Source organism: Aedes albopictus, chromosome 2 (assembly GCF_035046485.1).
Source record: "Aedes albopictus strain Foshan chromosome 2, AalbF5, whole genome shotgun sequence".
Lineage (NCBI taxonomy): Eukaryota > Metazoa > Arthropoda > Insecta > Diptera > Culicidae > Aedes > Aedes albopictus.
Genome location: NC_085137.1, coordinates 42,705,350 through 42,722,006, shown reverse-complemented (window position 1 = coordinate 42,722,006; position 16,657 = coordinate 42,705,350). Strand labels below are relative to the sequence as shown.

Sequence of the window (16,657 nt, the reverse complement as noted above, 5' to 3'; positions counted from 1 at the left end):
GAATTCTGAGGAAATCTTTCTCAGCATTTTCAGAAACTCCTCTCAGACTTCTTGGAGAATCTTACTAAGCATTCTCAGAATGGAGACGAAATTCCTTTCAAAATTGTGGGGGAATATTTCTTAGGATTCTGGAGGAATCCCACACAGGATCACAAGAATCCGTCTCAGGATTCTGCGTAAGATCCTTTTAAGATTATGGAGGAATATCACTAAGTATTTTGCAGGTACTCTTTCCCAGATTCTCTGAAAATTCGTTTTTTTTTGGGTAATCCCCGTAAGGATTCTGGGGAAATTTCTCTCAAGATTCTGGGGAAATTGTCTCATGATTCTGGAGAAATCCCTGGGATTCTGGGGATAGTTTTCTAGATTCTAGGGCACTTTCTTTCAGAATTATTGATTATTGAAGAATCTCTCACGAGATTCTGGCCAGAATTTTACAGAGAAATTTGGATTTTGGAGAATCCCTTGCATAGATTTTCTGATTCCTCTTAGGGATCAGAAGAAATCCTTCTCACCATTCTACGAGAATTCCAGTAGAATTCTGTTTTTTTTTTGTGTTCTAGAAGAGTTGCTCCCAGAAATCACTTTTAGGATTCTGGGAGAATCCCTCTTAGTAATCAAGGAATATTTCTGACAAGTTTATGGGAAAAATCTTTTGAGATTCTGGTGTAATAGTTTAAAGAATTTTAGAGGAATCACTCTCAGAGTTCTGGGACAATCCCTTTCGGAAGCTTAGTGGAGTCCTTTCTAATATTCTAGGGGAATGTCTTTCAGGAATCTGCGGTAATTTTCTGTTTTATGTGAGAATACGTCTCAGAATTTCAGAGAATCCTTCTCAGGATGCTAGGGAAGTCCATTCCAGAAGTTTTCGTAATCCCTTCCACGGAGAATCCTTATCAGATTTTCGGAAAGAACCTCTAAGGTTTCTAGATATATTTCTCTCGAGAATCTGGAATTACCCCTCTTATGATCCCTCTCAAGATGCTGGGCAATCACTCGTAGAATTCTGAGCAATAAGTTTCGGAATTCTGGCAGAATTATTCTCATCATTCTAATGAATTCCACCCGGCATATTTTGAGAATTCTGGGAGAATACTTTATAGTCCTACTTCCCAGAATTCTGTGTGAGTATATCTCAGGTTTCTTTGGCAATCCCGCCCAGTATTTTGAAGGAACTTTTCTCAGGATTCTGGAGTAATTCTTCTTTGGGTTTTATGCTACCCTTTTCAGGATTCAGGGTCGATTCTTTTATGTGTCTGGGGAATTCATCTTAGGAATCAGAAAATCTTTTGTTTTTGTGAGAATCTCTAACAATTTATCTTAAAAATGTGGAAGAACCACTCTTGGAATTCCTCTCAGGATTCTGGAAGAATTGATTTTAGGATTCTGGAACATCTTGGAATCGGAAGAATCCCAAGGGAAAGCTTCTCTTAGAATTCTGAGACAATCTATCACAGGATTCTGGGAGAGCCCCTCTCGGGACTCTGAGACAATCCGTCTCATAGATATGGAGTAATCTCTCTCAGGATTCTAGGAAAATCCTCAATAGAATTCAGAGCGAATTCTCGGGATTCTGGTATATTTTCAGCATTATGAAGAAATCTATCTCATAGTTCAAGAGGAACTTCTTTCAGAATTCTTAAGGAGTCTGTTCAAAGATTCTGGAGGAATTTCTATCAGCAGTCTGCGGGAATTTATCCTAGTACTGTATGGGAATATCTCAGAGTTCTAGGGAATCTCTGGATCTCCGAATTTTTCATTCGATTCAAAAACATTATTTTTTTCAGAATGCTGTCTCAACGTTACATCCATTTTCGAATCAGATTGGCAAAGTGTTTAATGTGGACAAATAAAGTATACCATGAACTTGAATCATGAAAAAGCAGCAAACGAATCATTTTATAGTTTTGTAATATTTTATAATATCGAATCGATGTGAAAACATTGATTCAAAGCATTCGATTAAATCGGTGAATCGATTCTGCTGATCCGATTCAAATCGATTCATAAAAATCGATGTCTCAACTAGATTTGCCCAATACTAAATGTACAAACAAACATTTATCACTACTTGATCAACAGTAATCATTTATCACTGGTTGATCAACATGAAAGATGAAAGATGAAAGATGAAAGATGAAAGATGAAAGATGAAAGCATCAGCATGCTTTGCCTCACGATTGGATTCATATTTTGAGTTTCGTCAGTATTTCGATACCTTACCGAATTCAGTCAAAGTGACTGTTCCGTCAGGTCAGTCATGTTCTTATACAAATGCCTCAAGCAATTCCTGAAGAAATGCTTAGAGGAATCCTGGAGCAATCCCTGCAGGTGCCCCTAGAGAAATTCCTTCAAGAATTCCTGAACAAATCCCTTGAGGAGAAACTCCTGGATAAATTCTTATAGGAATCCCTGTAGAAATTCCTGGAAAATTTTTTGAAAGAATTTTTGGAGGAATTCCTACAGGAATGCCAGGAGAAATTGCTGTAGAAATTCCTTAATTAATTACTGTAGGAATTTTTAAAGAAATTTCTGGAGAAATTCATGTAATAATTCCTGATGAAATTCTGGGAATATCTGCACAAAATCCTCCAAAGATTTCTTCAGGCATGCCTAAAGGAATTCCTGGTAAAATACTCAAAGTAATTCCTGGAGCAATCCCTGAAGGTGTCCCTAGGGAAATCCCTGGAGAAACTCTTAGAAAATGCGTGGAAGAATTCCTGTAGAAATTCCCGTAAGGTATTTTTGTAGGATCTCCTGTGGACATTCGTGGAGGAGTTCCTGGAGGAATTCCTTGAGGAATCCCTAATGGAACTCCTGGAATAATCCCTGAAGAAACTCCTGGATGATTTCTGGGAAGAATCTCGGGGGGACAACTTTTTAAGGTATCCCTGGAGAATTTCTTGGAGAATCAACAGGAGAAATTCTTGGAGAAATTTCTTTATGATTTTTTGGAGGATGTCCTGAAACAGTTTATGGATAAGTTCCTGCATGAAATCATGGAGGAATGCCTAAAGAAATTCCTTGGGTAATGCCTAGAGGAATTTCTGGAGTAATCTCTGTAGGGGTCCCTAGGGGTCCCTATTCCTTGAGCAATTCCTGGAGGAATTCTTGGAGGAACACCTGGAGGATTGCGTGGAGGGTTTCTTTTAGGTGATCCTCGAGGAATTACTCTAGAAACTCCTGTAGATTTCTTGGATCAATTCCTGGAAGAATTTCTCAAGAAATCTCTGGAGTTATTCCTGGAGGAATCCTTGGAGGAATCCCTGGAGAAATTCCTGAAAGAATCTGAGGAGGAACTCCTGGTGGAATCTCTAGAAAAAATCCTAAATGTATGTCACGAGAATTCATTGAGGAATCTCTGGATGATTTTCTAAAGGAATCTTAGAAAATATTTTTTAGCGGAATCCCTGCAGCAGCTCCTGGAGCAATCCCAGAAGTAATTTTGAAGGAATCCCCAGAGAAATCTCTAAAAAAAAAAAAAATCTAGCGGAATCATTCAAAGAATTCCTTGTTGGAATTCCAAGAAGAATATCCGATGAAGATGAAAATCCCAGGAAGAGTTTCGGTAGAAATCTTAGGATGAAGTTCTGAAGAAATCCCAGAAAGTATCCATTGAGAAATTCTGAAGGAATCCTATGGAAAGTTAGAGAAGTAACCTCTGGAGGAATCCCTGTAGCAGATTCTGAAGAAACCTTAAGAGGAATCCCGGAAGCAATCCCAAGTGGAATTTATAAAGAAATCTCTAGGCAGTTTCTGGTGGAAGTGTAGGATTAATTCCTGGAGGGTTCACGAAAGAATTTCAGGAGGAATTCCCGAAGGAATTCCAGAAAGAGTTTCAGGAGTAATCTTTGAGTATTTTTTTAATAATCCCTGTGAAATCCTGGAGAAATTCTTGGAGGAATTCCTGAAGAAACCCCATGAGGATTTCAGGAAGCCATCCCATGAGGAATTCCTTAAGAAATCCCAGGAGAATCGTGGAAGAATTTGTATACTCTCTGGGGAAAATCTTAAGGAATTCATGTCTGCAGTAATTACTGGACGAATTATTGAAGGAGTCTTTGGATTTTTTGGAAATAAAGGTAAAATTTTCTGAAAGACTACCTGATAGAAATTCATGGAGAAATACTTCGAATAAATCCAGATGGAGTTATTGGAGCAATCTCTAGCAGAATTCTTGAAGGAATACACATAAGGATAAATCCCTGGAAAAATCTCTGAATAAAAACCTGCAGAAATACCCGAAAGGTTCTCTGTTGAAATTCCTTAGAAATTCCTTGGAGAAAGGTTTGGAGAATCTTCGATAAAGTCATTGGAACAATCACAGGAGAAACTACTAAAGATATCCCAGGAGAAATTTCCGGATGAATTTCTGGTAAATTCCTGGAAAAGGTTCTTGAGGAATTCCTGGAAGAATGTTTGAAAAAGTTCCTCAAGAAATACTTGGAGGGATTTCTGAAGGATTTCGTGAAAAAATCCCAAATTTTTGGTTCTTAGCATGACATTTGTTTGAATTTAATACTAGTGAAAATTCGTGAATTTTTCAGCTTCTACACTCTATAGAAGAATATGGTTCAAGAAAGTCCTTCTCTTTCCCTACCGGAACCGGTTCCGACATTACCGGAATATTTGACCTAATGGTTTTGTATTCCATTCATAAAAATCCCAAAATTTTGTTTACTATTTGGTTAAATTGTTGATAATATTTAAGAGAAATTATTGATTATCTTGAGTTGGCTCAAATTAAAAAAAAAATGTTATGTCGGCAGGGGGGGCACGGCCCCTCCTGCCCCCCTCTGGCTACGCCCATGATCTGAAGCATTTCAGGATTTCATTTATCAATTTCATAGTCATTCGATAGCCTTTCATCACGACCCCAATATACGAGAAAACACAGCTCCAAATTTTGTTATCACCAAAAACAGTCTTGATTTATTACTACTAGTCAACAATTCATTGATCTACTACGTATTTCACTAGCACAGAACTTTCGTGGCTCATCATAGCTTTTACCAGCTTCCAGCGGAGGCCACGTTCAACACCTTATGGGAAACAGTGTGTCCCGGCAGTGGGGCAATGTGCACCGATCCGGGTGTAATGGCCACGTACTTGGCGACCGACAGTGGGACCTTGACGATGTCGTGCACCGGCTGGTTGTTCCAGGTGTTCCACTTGGCTACATTGTTGCTGTAGACGGGCACCGGAGCATGGGTTGGGGCGTAAGCGGGCTTGTGGGCGAATGGGGCAGGAGTAGCCTGAACGTACTGAACTGGGGCCGCAGGCCAGTAGTTGTTGTAACGGTTGACGTTGGAGTAGGAAGTGGCCCAGTCAGGATGGGTTACTTTCACGGCCACGGATGCTGGAGAGTTGTCGCTCTGGTAGGAATTTTGCTGATAATGTTGCTGCTCTTGATGGTACTGCTGTTCCTGATATTGCGGCTGCTCTTGATGGTGGAAGTATTGTTGATTGACTTGTTGTTGGTCTTGCTGGCAGTCCTCTTGATTGTAAGTTGCTTGCTGAGCAGGAGCGTAGTAGGAATGTTGCTGAGCAACGTTAATCGGTTGTTGAGGATCTGCTACTGGAACCAACGAGTTTTCCGCAGTCCATGGTGCGTTGAAATCTTTGGTCTCCTGATGTTCAACCGGAGGTTGGAGAAACACAGTTGGTTGTTGGACAGATTCGTCTGCTACCACAGCAACCACCAAAACCAGAACTGCTACAAATGCCTGAACGAACAAAATCACCAAGATTAGAACACTTCCAGAATAGTATCACCCAAAAAACAACACACCTTCATTTTCCCAAAACTAAACCGAATTCCACCGCAACCCACATAAACCGAGCACTAGACCTCACTGAAGCGCACTGTCCGTTGCAGGATCATAAAAGCTATAATTGATGACACCCTATGGTGCAGGCTTTTATAACCGGCCCAAAAAAAACATATCAGACGAAGCCACTCGATGATAACATCGGTACACCGACGAAATTCGGCCGCAACCCGGCCAGAGACGGAGACAGGGACAATCGAACCAACGCCGTGCAACCATGCGTTGAAGGATTTGCCAGTGATTTTCCGGCGCGTGACCAACAAGTCATCAAATTTTCCCCCTCATGGAATCCCAAACCATGTTGCCACTACTACCATTGACTAGTAGATCATCTCACCTCGGTCCATGGCATGACGAACGCATTAATTTCGGATGATGATGAAGTTAACTGAAATCCAGCGGTGCAATGCAGTTGGCAACAACTGGCTATGTACCTCTGAAATGGAGGAACTGCAACACTATCAAAATGTTGAGAAGATTGTTGCTGTCAACATGGATGCACATAGTTTGTAGCTTGCGATTTCAGTTTGTTTTGGATCGTTCGTCAACGAAGTGTTGGGTAAGAGAGTTAATTTTAATTGTGATTGAGCATCGTTGTTGCAGAGTGCAGGTGAGAATATCGCAAATTGCTTTGATATGATTACACAAATTAATTGTCTGAACTTTAGTTCCTAGAGTTTATATGTTAGATGAGATCATGTACTGTAAATTGCAAGCAAGAAAAATCATTCTATTCCACAATGATTGGCAACATTTACCACATACGTGGATGCAATTTTCAAATCGCTCTAGGATACCTATCTGTTCTGTGGTATACTCCTTAGATAAGTTTCCTGTTGATTTTAATAAGGCCCCAGAGTCTAGAAAATTTTTCAAAATTATCCTAAACACATCTAGGATTCAGAAACATCTTGAAATAGTGAAATTTTTAAAGCAATTCTTTATGAGATTTAGTGTTAGAACTCTTTTAGCAATATTTGATAAAGTTACTTGAAAAATTTCCAATCCTCGGAGGAAACTCTTGTGCTTTGTCAGGAATTTCTCATGGTGTTCCTTATAGGTTTCCCCAACAGGAGAAGGATAACATTTCCACAGGAATTCTCACTGGGAATCCCAGAAAAAAACTTTTGAAAACATTCCAAATGGATTTGGAGGAATCCCTGAAGGAATTTCCAGGGATCTTGAAAAGAAATCATAGACAAATTCCAAAAGAAATCCCGTGGAGGAGTTCCTGGAGCAAATCAAAATGACACTTTAGGAGAAATCTTAAATAAACTCCTGGAAGAATCTCAAAAATAGCTATTTCTAAAGTCTCAGAAGGAGCTCCTGATTCAATTTCTGTAGAAAACACGGAAGAAATTTTTGATGGAATTCCGGAAGGAATTTCTTAAGGAATCTTGATTTTTTGAGGAATTCCGGAAGATATCCAGATAGAACTCCTGATGAAATCTAAGAAAGAAAATCCAGGAAGAATTCCAGAAGAAACTATGGGAGAAATCCGTAAAGGGAATCCTCGCGGAATTCTGAGAGATCCTGGAGGAATACTGGAAGGAGTGAATGGAGGGATACCGTATAAAAACCTGGATGAATCCTAAAAGGAAGTTTTCGAGGAAACCAAGAGTTCCTGGAGGAATCCCAGAAGCAACTCCTGGAGGAGTTTTGAAAGAATGTCGGAAGAAATTCGTACAAAAATCTCGGAATTAATATCTGATTGAATTCCGGAAGGAATTCCTGAAAGGATCCCAGAAGGAACTCCTGGAGGAATCCAGGAAGAACATTCTTTAGGAAACCCAGACAGAAGTTCTGATGGAATCCCGGTTAAAATCCCCGATGTTCGAAGAAACTGCTGGTGGAAGAGAGGAGCAGAAAACCTTAAAAGAACTCCTGAAGGAAACCATGGATAAACTTAAAAAAAAACCTTAGAAAATAAATCTCCCGGAGAAATCTCACAAGGATCTTTTGGTGGAAACTAAGAACAAACTCCTGAAGGAATTCTTGGAGGGATCTCTGAAAGAAGTGTTGCAGAAATTAAAAAGGAAGGAATTCTCAAAAATTTGAATCCCAAAAGAAGCTCCTTGAGGAATTCTAGAATGAAATGCTGAAAGAATTTTAGAAGAAACTCCTGCAGGGTCCCTCAAATATCATGATGCATTTTATTCAAATGAAACCAACTTGCTGTTCTTAACAGATTACAGTTTACAGATTGCAATACAGATTAACTATATTGTGAGCTTCAACTTCCTGTTCTTCGGCATCATGCAGAACGATGGGCGGTTTATTGAGTCATTATTATGCTTTTAGTTGAAATCCGAAGTGACCTGCGGTGCGAAAATTGATTTTTAACCTTAAAGACAATTCACACCGTCTTCAGCCAGAGGCTGCACAGACTAAAAACATTACTTACACTTGACAACGGACAACACACAGAACACCCAGTGGTCCAGTGATGAATTTTTCGTTCGACGAAAAGTTTCCACCGACTCGAGCGGGAATCGAACCCTCACTCCGAGGCTTACCATACGCCTAGACGACTGTCACCGCTAACCGCACGGTCACGAAGCTTTCTTAGAAATGTCGCAACTTAATTTGGATAAGGGCCGATTTCTTCAACCTGGCTTAGGCGTTAAGCCAGGTTTAACTATATGGGTAAGCCTGGCTTACGAGTTAAGCCGAGGTGAAGAAATCGTCCCTTAGCTCTTGTAGCTCTTGAATAGCTTAATGATGCGCAATAGAAAAAAAAAATAGATTCAAATTTACTTCGCAGCTGCAACTTCGCATGTGCTTCAAGTGACGCCTTCGATTTGTAGTGCGACGATAATAGCTTTGGTGATAATCTCCACTAGTTGCACCTATGGTCTTGATATCGGCGATCTGAACCTGGCAGTCAGCAATGTTTTCTTTCTATTGTTTTTGCCTTTCTCGTACACCAAGGTGTACCGAAAGGCTATATGTTCACTCCAAAAACGAAAATTTGATAGAGCCTCCGGAGGGGTCAAGTCTTATATACCAATCGACTCAGCTCGACGAATTGAGGTGATGTCTGTGTGTGTGTATGTGTGTGTGTGTGTATGTGTGTGTGTGTGTATGTGTGTGTACAAAAAAACTCACATCACTTTTTGGCAGTAAACCTCAACCGATTTTATTGACCGATGGTTCATTCGACGCGGAATCTGGTCCCATTGTTTCCTATTGAAAATGGTTCAGATCGGTCCAGCCGTTCCGGAGTTATGGCCATTTAGGTGTTCCGGACCGGTACCCCAGGAAGGGGCCAGATATGAAAACGCTACAAACCCACCCATGCGGCACATCAAACGACGGCATTTTCGATAACTTGATGAATGGTAAGCAGAAAAATAGTCTCACATCATATCTGAACCGGTAGTGTCCCGGAATCGGTTCCGGGTGTCCCGCCGGAAGTGACCAAACATAAAAGTGAACTAAACCCATGCATGCGACATATCAAACCGCGGCTTTTTCGATAACGTGGTGAACAGTAAGCAGGAAAACATTCTCAGACCATATCGGAACCGGTAGTGTTCCGGAACCGGTTGCAAATGTCCCGCCGGAAGTAGCCAAGTATTAAAGTTAACCAAAACCATGCATGCGACATATCAAATAGTGTCTTTTTTGATATCCTGATGAACAGTAAGCAGGATAATATTCTCAGACCATATCTGAGCCGGTTGTGTCCTTGAACCGGTTCCGGGTGTCCCGTCGGAAGTGGCCAAATATAAAATTGAAATAAAACCATGCATGTGACATATCAAACCACAGCTTTTTCGATAACCTGATGAACAGTTAGGAGGAAAGCATTCTCAGATCATATCGGAACCGGTTCCAGATGTTCCGCCGGAGGTGGCATAGTATAAAAGTTAATTAAACCCATGCAAGGGACATATCAAATCGTGGCTTTTTTGATATCCTGATGAACAGTAAGCAGGAAAATATTTTCAGAACATATCTGAATCGGTTGTGATCCAGAACCGGTTCCGGGTGTCCGGGAAATGGCCAAATATAAAAGGGAACCAAACCCATGCAAGCGACACATCAAATCGCGGATTTTAAGGCATCTTGATTTAACAAAAAAAAAGTTTCCGGCCATATTGGGGACAACCGGTAGCGTTCCGCAACCGATAACGGTTGCCCCATCGGAAGTGGTAAAATGTAAAGGAGAACTAAACCCATAAATTCGACACATTTAATGACTTTTTAGGTAAGCTGATGAACGGTTAACAAAAAAAAGCATAGACCATACTTTGGAAAACCAATAGTGTGCCGAAACCGGTTCCAGGTGCCCCGACGGAAGTGGTCAAATGTAGAAAAAAAACCAAACGCATACACGCAGCACACTAAATAACGGCGTCTTCGATAACGCGAAGAACGATCAGCAAGAAAATAGTCTCAGGTCAGTAGTGTTCCGGAACCAGATTCGAGTGCCTCGCCGGAACTGGCGAAATGCACGAATGAACCAAACCCATACATGCATTACATCAATTTGCGACTTTTTAGGAGAACTGATTAATAATTTGCATGAAACTAGTCTAAGACCACGTCATGGACAATCGGTAAAGTGGTAAAATGTGAACCGAAAGTTGTAAATGTGAAATATAATCAAATCCATGTGTGTCGTACCATAAAACCACGCTGATTCGACAATGATTGCTGTCAAATTACCTGTGTAAACTTTCAATTCGATAAATTAACTCTATTTTAGTTTTGTTTGGTTTGTATGTTTTGTTTTTGAACACAAGTCTTACAGATATTGTGATGGTACGAATTGATAGCTTGTACATTTTACGATTGTAGGCTTCCGAGGTTCACTGCGGTTGATCACCAAACGGATCAGGTGTCGGAATGCACCAAATTAGAACTTTCGGAAGTAGCATCTGCACGAGGAGTCGCTGCGGGTGTAAGTAACATCACAATATCGTATCATGCGTATTTACAATGTATTACACTGAGACATTTGATCATTTTTTTAATTCAACAAATTTCGAATGAGCGGGGTACAAGTTAAAAAGTGTTTTATTAAAGAGTGATGAATACGCGGGGTTTGACAATACATCAAATAGCAGCTTTTTTAATAACTTCTTCTTCTTCTTTAGAGCTCGACGTTCGCATTGGAACTTGGCCTGCCTCTCTTCTACTTAGTGTTCTTCAGAGCACTTCCACAGTTAATAATTGAAGGGTTTTCTTTGCCCGCCATTGCATGAATTTGTATATTGTGAGGCAAGTTCAATGATACACTATGCTTAGGAAGTCGAGAAATGGAATCAAACCCGCCGTTTCCGGATTGGCGATTCATAGCCTTAACCACTAGACCAACTGGAGACCCTTTTTTGATAACACGATGATCGATTCGTAAGAACATAGCCTCATACCATATTTTAGACAACCGGTAGTGTCCCGAAACTAGTTCTGGGTGTCCCACTGGAAGTGGTCAAACCCGAGCAGAAAAGAATAACAACTGAATAACATTTCAAGGTATTCAATAGTAAATACCATCATACCTTGATATGCCCTTCGTTAGGCTGTAATAAGAGGCAAAATAACAAAAACGCATACCATAATTTTGTATGAACAGCACCAAGAAAATAACAAGTCTTATTATTTCAATAATGAATGCATACCAAACATTTAAGACACACTGTCGAGGGCTGAATTTGTTATCCATAAGGTATCGAATACCAGAACAATAACACATAGTGGTATTAAATTGTACATTTAATCGATAGCTCAATTTGTTATCAATCAGGTATTTCATAACAAAGCAATAACAACTCTTATGATATGATCAAATATTACATTTTATGAATAGTTCAATTTGTTATCCGGAGAATCAGCGAGTGGTGTGAACGAGTGCACATTTAATATGGTTGGACCGTTTGCATGATGAGACCAAAGCCAAACATAGAAAACCAGCTGGTCAGGATTATCCGGTGAGTTCGTTCCTTATTATTACTTTTTATATTTGAACATGACATATATGGGGATTTCGGAGGGGTAGCCTAAGGAAGTTAAATGAACTGGTTTCCGGGCAAATGTTCGTGGGGTGGCCAGACTTTGTCACGAGATAACAATTATCATGTTGTTTTCCGAAGGTCTCCAGTGAATTTAGCTTACCCTGCTACAACAAACCATCAGGTAGATCATTCCGTTCCGGTATGACTCTGCAGTCATAGGTAATCCTTGCGCTGATGGTGGGTACACAATCATCATCATCATCATCATCAGTTCAATTTGTTATCCGGTAGGTGTTTGATAACAAATGGTATTCAATACAAATAAACATTATTTAGATTGTATTGGGTTTCTCGCCAATGTTTAGACTACTGTGATAATTTGAGAATCCACTGAATCATCATTTTCCAGCCGCATTTCACACTAATCAAACTTATTTTGTTTACCTGTTGTGCACCCGCCGCCCCTGTCACGAACTCAACCAAACTTGTGTATGCCAGCCGCTGCGAAGTCGTGTGCGAAATTCGACCGAGTCTAAATGGGTGCAAATGTCGCAATAATAAATTGTATATTTAGTCGTGAAAGAGTTTTTTTAACTAAATGTAAACTTAAATAAATTAAATAAAACGATGTTCCAAAGAAGTTTTTCAATAAAACTTTGAGAAGATCGAGTAATACCTCTAGATATTGATACCGAAGTTATTGTGCCTAAAACCATCGTTATTCCACACTCTTCTGCAAAATACTGCCTGTACTCTATTTCCACAGATAAGGTCTAAACTTTTATATTGATTGTGAAACCTTTCTAATGGCTTACACCTACAATAAACAAAGTTGAACAAAAGTAGAGATTCAGTGCTAGTATTGAAGGGCCAATTTCTTCACCTTCGCTTAACTCGTTAAGCGCCCATATTGTACATCCATTGCAGTTAACATTTATTATGTTTTGTGATAGATTGTTATGGTTGTAGAGCAAAGCAATTGCCAAGAACTGCTGAGTAGAAATGTAGAATAGAAGAAATTGTCCCAATACTGTGGAAATCGCCTTGTATTAGTTAATTTGAACAGAAATACTGTATGATTTAGATTTTTGTAGGGGTTCATAGACATCAGCTTACTATTAATCAACAGTAGAATAAAATAAAAACGAATAGAAAAGCTTATAATAATTCAGTCAAACAGCAGAACTTGAATTTTTTGTGTATCCAGACAATGAACAGACTCACCAATGATATCCTAAATTGCGGCCGCTAATTCTCGTCGATGGAGTCCAGAGAAGCAATCGTAAGAAAGATGTTTCGTTTGAAATCTACGGTTACGTAGACACGCCTTTGCTGCAGCTTAATGATCTGTCTGCTGTAACGTAACAGTTACGTCGACCAGCACTTCTGAACAGATTAATCATAAGCTCTCATCCAAAATCTGGTTCTCCAGGTTGTAATAATACCACTACGTAGGTGTCACCAACTTCGTATGAAAATCTCGACTCACGAACTTCTGTGTATAAAAGAAAATCACTCTTTCATTACATTGAACACTTACAAAATTATGTGGTAGAATCTATAACTTTAGCTTATTACCCCTCGAGCGGTCGTGCTGTTGTATTCTATACAGCACGTTTAAAAAATCGCTGCTTGTACTTAGAATTAGCGGGGTGCTGACGGTAGTGGCAAACCGCACGAGTTACGGAAGGTTAATGTGACTTTGTGTTACTTAGAATGGAAAAAGGTTATTACAGGCTTAAAGTTATGACCAAATGTTAAATTCGCACTATCAAACAGGTTAATTTTAAACGATAACGATACCTCCGCAGAAACTAATATTAGGGGCCATGCACAAATTACGTCACACAGTAAGGAGGGGGAGGGGTTTGCAGAACATGACGACCCATACAAACAATGGTGAGGTCCCATACAAAAAATGTGATATAGCGAAGAGGTGACATATTTTGTGCATCACCCCTTAACCGTTATGTGTCACTTTTTTTTTGCTTTTTTTAATACCATGCTTTAAATGGGTGCTAGGTGCCGGGTACCCGGGTGTCGGCCACAAAAGGGTTAAAGGTAAACTGTAATGTAACTGATTCATTAGAATAAATTATAGCAAGTAGTAGATATTTCTAAAAAAATGATGTTTTGATTATATATAATTGAAAGATTCTTGAAACTGAAATATCATTCAATAATTGTTAGGTAGGTTAAGTTTGTTGACACGGACACTACGCAGTAGGTTTTTTGAAACTTCAGCAAAACATTGACGGCTCAAACACCAGCAAATTACTATATAGTATCCTATATTGTTTTTAAAACTTCTGGTTCATACTCCTCTTGGTTTACAACATACTCTGGAGTAACGTATTCAGTTTAGTTTAGTAAAATCAAATGGAAGGGTCGAAATCATAGGAAGGATAGGAAGCAGGCTCGCCAAACTCCAACAACTTCGCCTACCTAACGTGCATCGAGCGGGCTGACACAAAAACAATGCGGTTTCACAGGCCATCCCAATCGGCAACACAAACAAACTTCCGAGCAGGATTCTATCTGGCTGAGGTTAAGTTGCAGGTCGACACTAAAGCCTTCAGTACACGCTTTGCCAAGTGTGCAAATTTTTCCGGACGCAACAGACCAACCAACAGTGCTTTCATCATTGAAAAAACATCGGAAATGTCAGGCGTTTGCTTTGCTGTTGGTTGGTGCGTGCGAAAAAGTTTGCGCACTTGGCAAAGCGTATACTGAAGGCTTAACACTTTCGCAAAAGATAAGCAGTAGGCTTACCTTGTTGCTTGCGGATCCCCTGGTTCAAAACTTAAACCTGGTTCAAAATACCTAAAACGCCTAGAACAATCTAGAACAACATGCAACGAACACAACGCGCTAAACTCCGTAACTGAAACAGTGTCATTAGTCAAAACGTTGCTATTCGGCTGCTAGAACCATAATGAGATCACCAATCTGAATGAACACTGCTTTGAGATCATAAATGCGACAAAAATAGTGGTTTTTGTTTATGAGTATACATTTAGGGCAGTTGCTCATAATTTAGGCACAATGGACCCATTTTCATCCTAATTAAATTTAAGGGATTTCTAATAGGATAAATATTTGCTTAAAAAAATAAAATACAGCAGACGTTTGATAACTGCAACATGTTTACTTTTCACGCGAAAAACATCACATCGTTATTGACGTTTCATTTGAGCGAAAAGCGATGCAATAAATGCAAAATTGTTGCACTTAGCGCACTTGCAGTTATAATGCATTGCAGTTAAAGAGTTTGCACGGAGCAAACGTCTACTTTCGGTACTCTTACCCTAGTTGGTAACCAAGACTTGAACAAATATTTTTGATAGTAATGCGTCACCAAACTATTGGAAATTGCCCTACCTTTTATGTACAAAATGAATTCCTGTTCAGCAACCCCGATTCCTCGGTTTTTTGTCGTTCCGCTGCTGTTCCTCCGAACACTTGTTGAATCGTCCAGGGCGGATATTCTTCGGCTCTTCGGTATGCGGGACCCGGGCAATCTTTTTCTCTTCGTGACCGGTTATGTTTACTAGAACCAGCCGCTAGATCCTTTGTGGTGGCCTGGTGGGTGCTACTTTGGCTGCCAACTCTGCTGGCAGAAGCACGAGCAGCACCCAACGGTAAACAATCAAACTTAGTGGCGCTAACACCGACATATGGCGTACTGCCATTTCACAACCCGGAAGGCACTTTTCTGCGGCAACGGATTGGTGTAGGTTGTGTACCCTCAACGATCGATAGAATTTGGAGGTGACCCGGACTTTCCGACTTTCATCACGCTCAGCTGCATCACTACGAGACTCCCTAAATCGTACACTTATTGAAAACTTAAAGAACACTTTTAATTATGAAATATTATTGATTACTGTTTATAAAATTAATACATTTCGCAACAACTTCTATCACTTGTTTACGTTATTTTGATTTTTTTCGTTTGACAGTTTGTTCTCACTCAACCGCAGCACTCTCATACACGTATAACTAAAGTTACACATTTTGAACCACGTGACACACAAAAATGATACATTCGCATTTCGCATAGGTTCTATTTTTATTTAAGCTGGCATTTTTGTGAAATTTTCATATTTTCTCTATTCCAAGTTACTTTATAAAACAAACAAGATTGCCACATCAAAATAATTATGCGCCTACATGGTGGTGCATGAGCTGATTTTGAATCTACAGTAACTGTCATAAAAGGTTTTAAAGTTCATCTGATGAGTGTCATGGGAATCGATTTCGCGTAAATTTGTCTTTATTGTAGCATGATTTTTGCTTTTCTTGTACACCAAGGTGTACCGAAAGGCTATATGAGCCTCTGCACGAATTTGCCCTGTCCTGCTCACTCCCACAGAACATTTGAAAACAGCGCGCACAGTAAAAGTCAAATTTGACTTTTACTGTGCGCGCTGTGTTCAAATTTTCTGTGGGAGTGAGCAGTAGGCGAGATTCGTGCAAAGGCTCATGTGGCTATAGAGATAAGTGACATTTCAACACACGAACACTAGCGTGAATTTTTCCATACACAAAAATGCACGCCAACTAAAAGGCTATTGAAATTGCATATGCAAATATTACCCAATTGATTTGGGTAAAACGGCTAAATAATGATAAAACTAACAACCGCGGTAAGAGTGCACATATTTTCCCCCAAGTTTCACAACTACATCTACAAAAGAGACACGCATACATTTGAATGTGATTACCACTATATGTTCACTCCAAAAATGAAATTTCGATAGAGCCCCCAGAGGGGCAAGTTTCATATACCAATCGACTCAGCTCGACGAGTTGAGATGATGTCTGTGTGTGTGTGTGTGTATGTATGTGTGTGTATGTGTA

At 39.8% G+C, this 16,657-nt stretch overlaps 1 protein-coding gene across 1 annotated transcript; it reads right to left on the bottom strand.

Annotated features, from left to right (window-relative positions):
* Nucleotides 1–4,879: 4,879 nt before the first annotated feature.
* On the bottom strand, nt 4,880–6,018 carry LOC109432462 (vacuolar protein-sorting-associated protein 36). The gene is made up of 2 exons (XM_019708792.3): nt 5,792–6,018; nt 4,880–5,726 (listed from the first exon to the last, which is right to left on the bottom strand). The coding sequence occupies exons 1-2, from the start codon at nt 5,795–5,797 to the stop codon at nt 5,010–5,012; spliced, it is 723 nt and encodes a 240-aa protein (XP_019564337.3). The 5' UTR covers nt 5,798–6,018; the 3' UTR covers nt 4,880–5,009.
* Between the last annotated feature and the right edge of the window lie 10,639 nt (nt 6,019–16,657).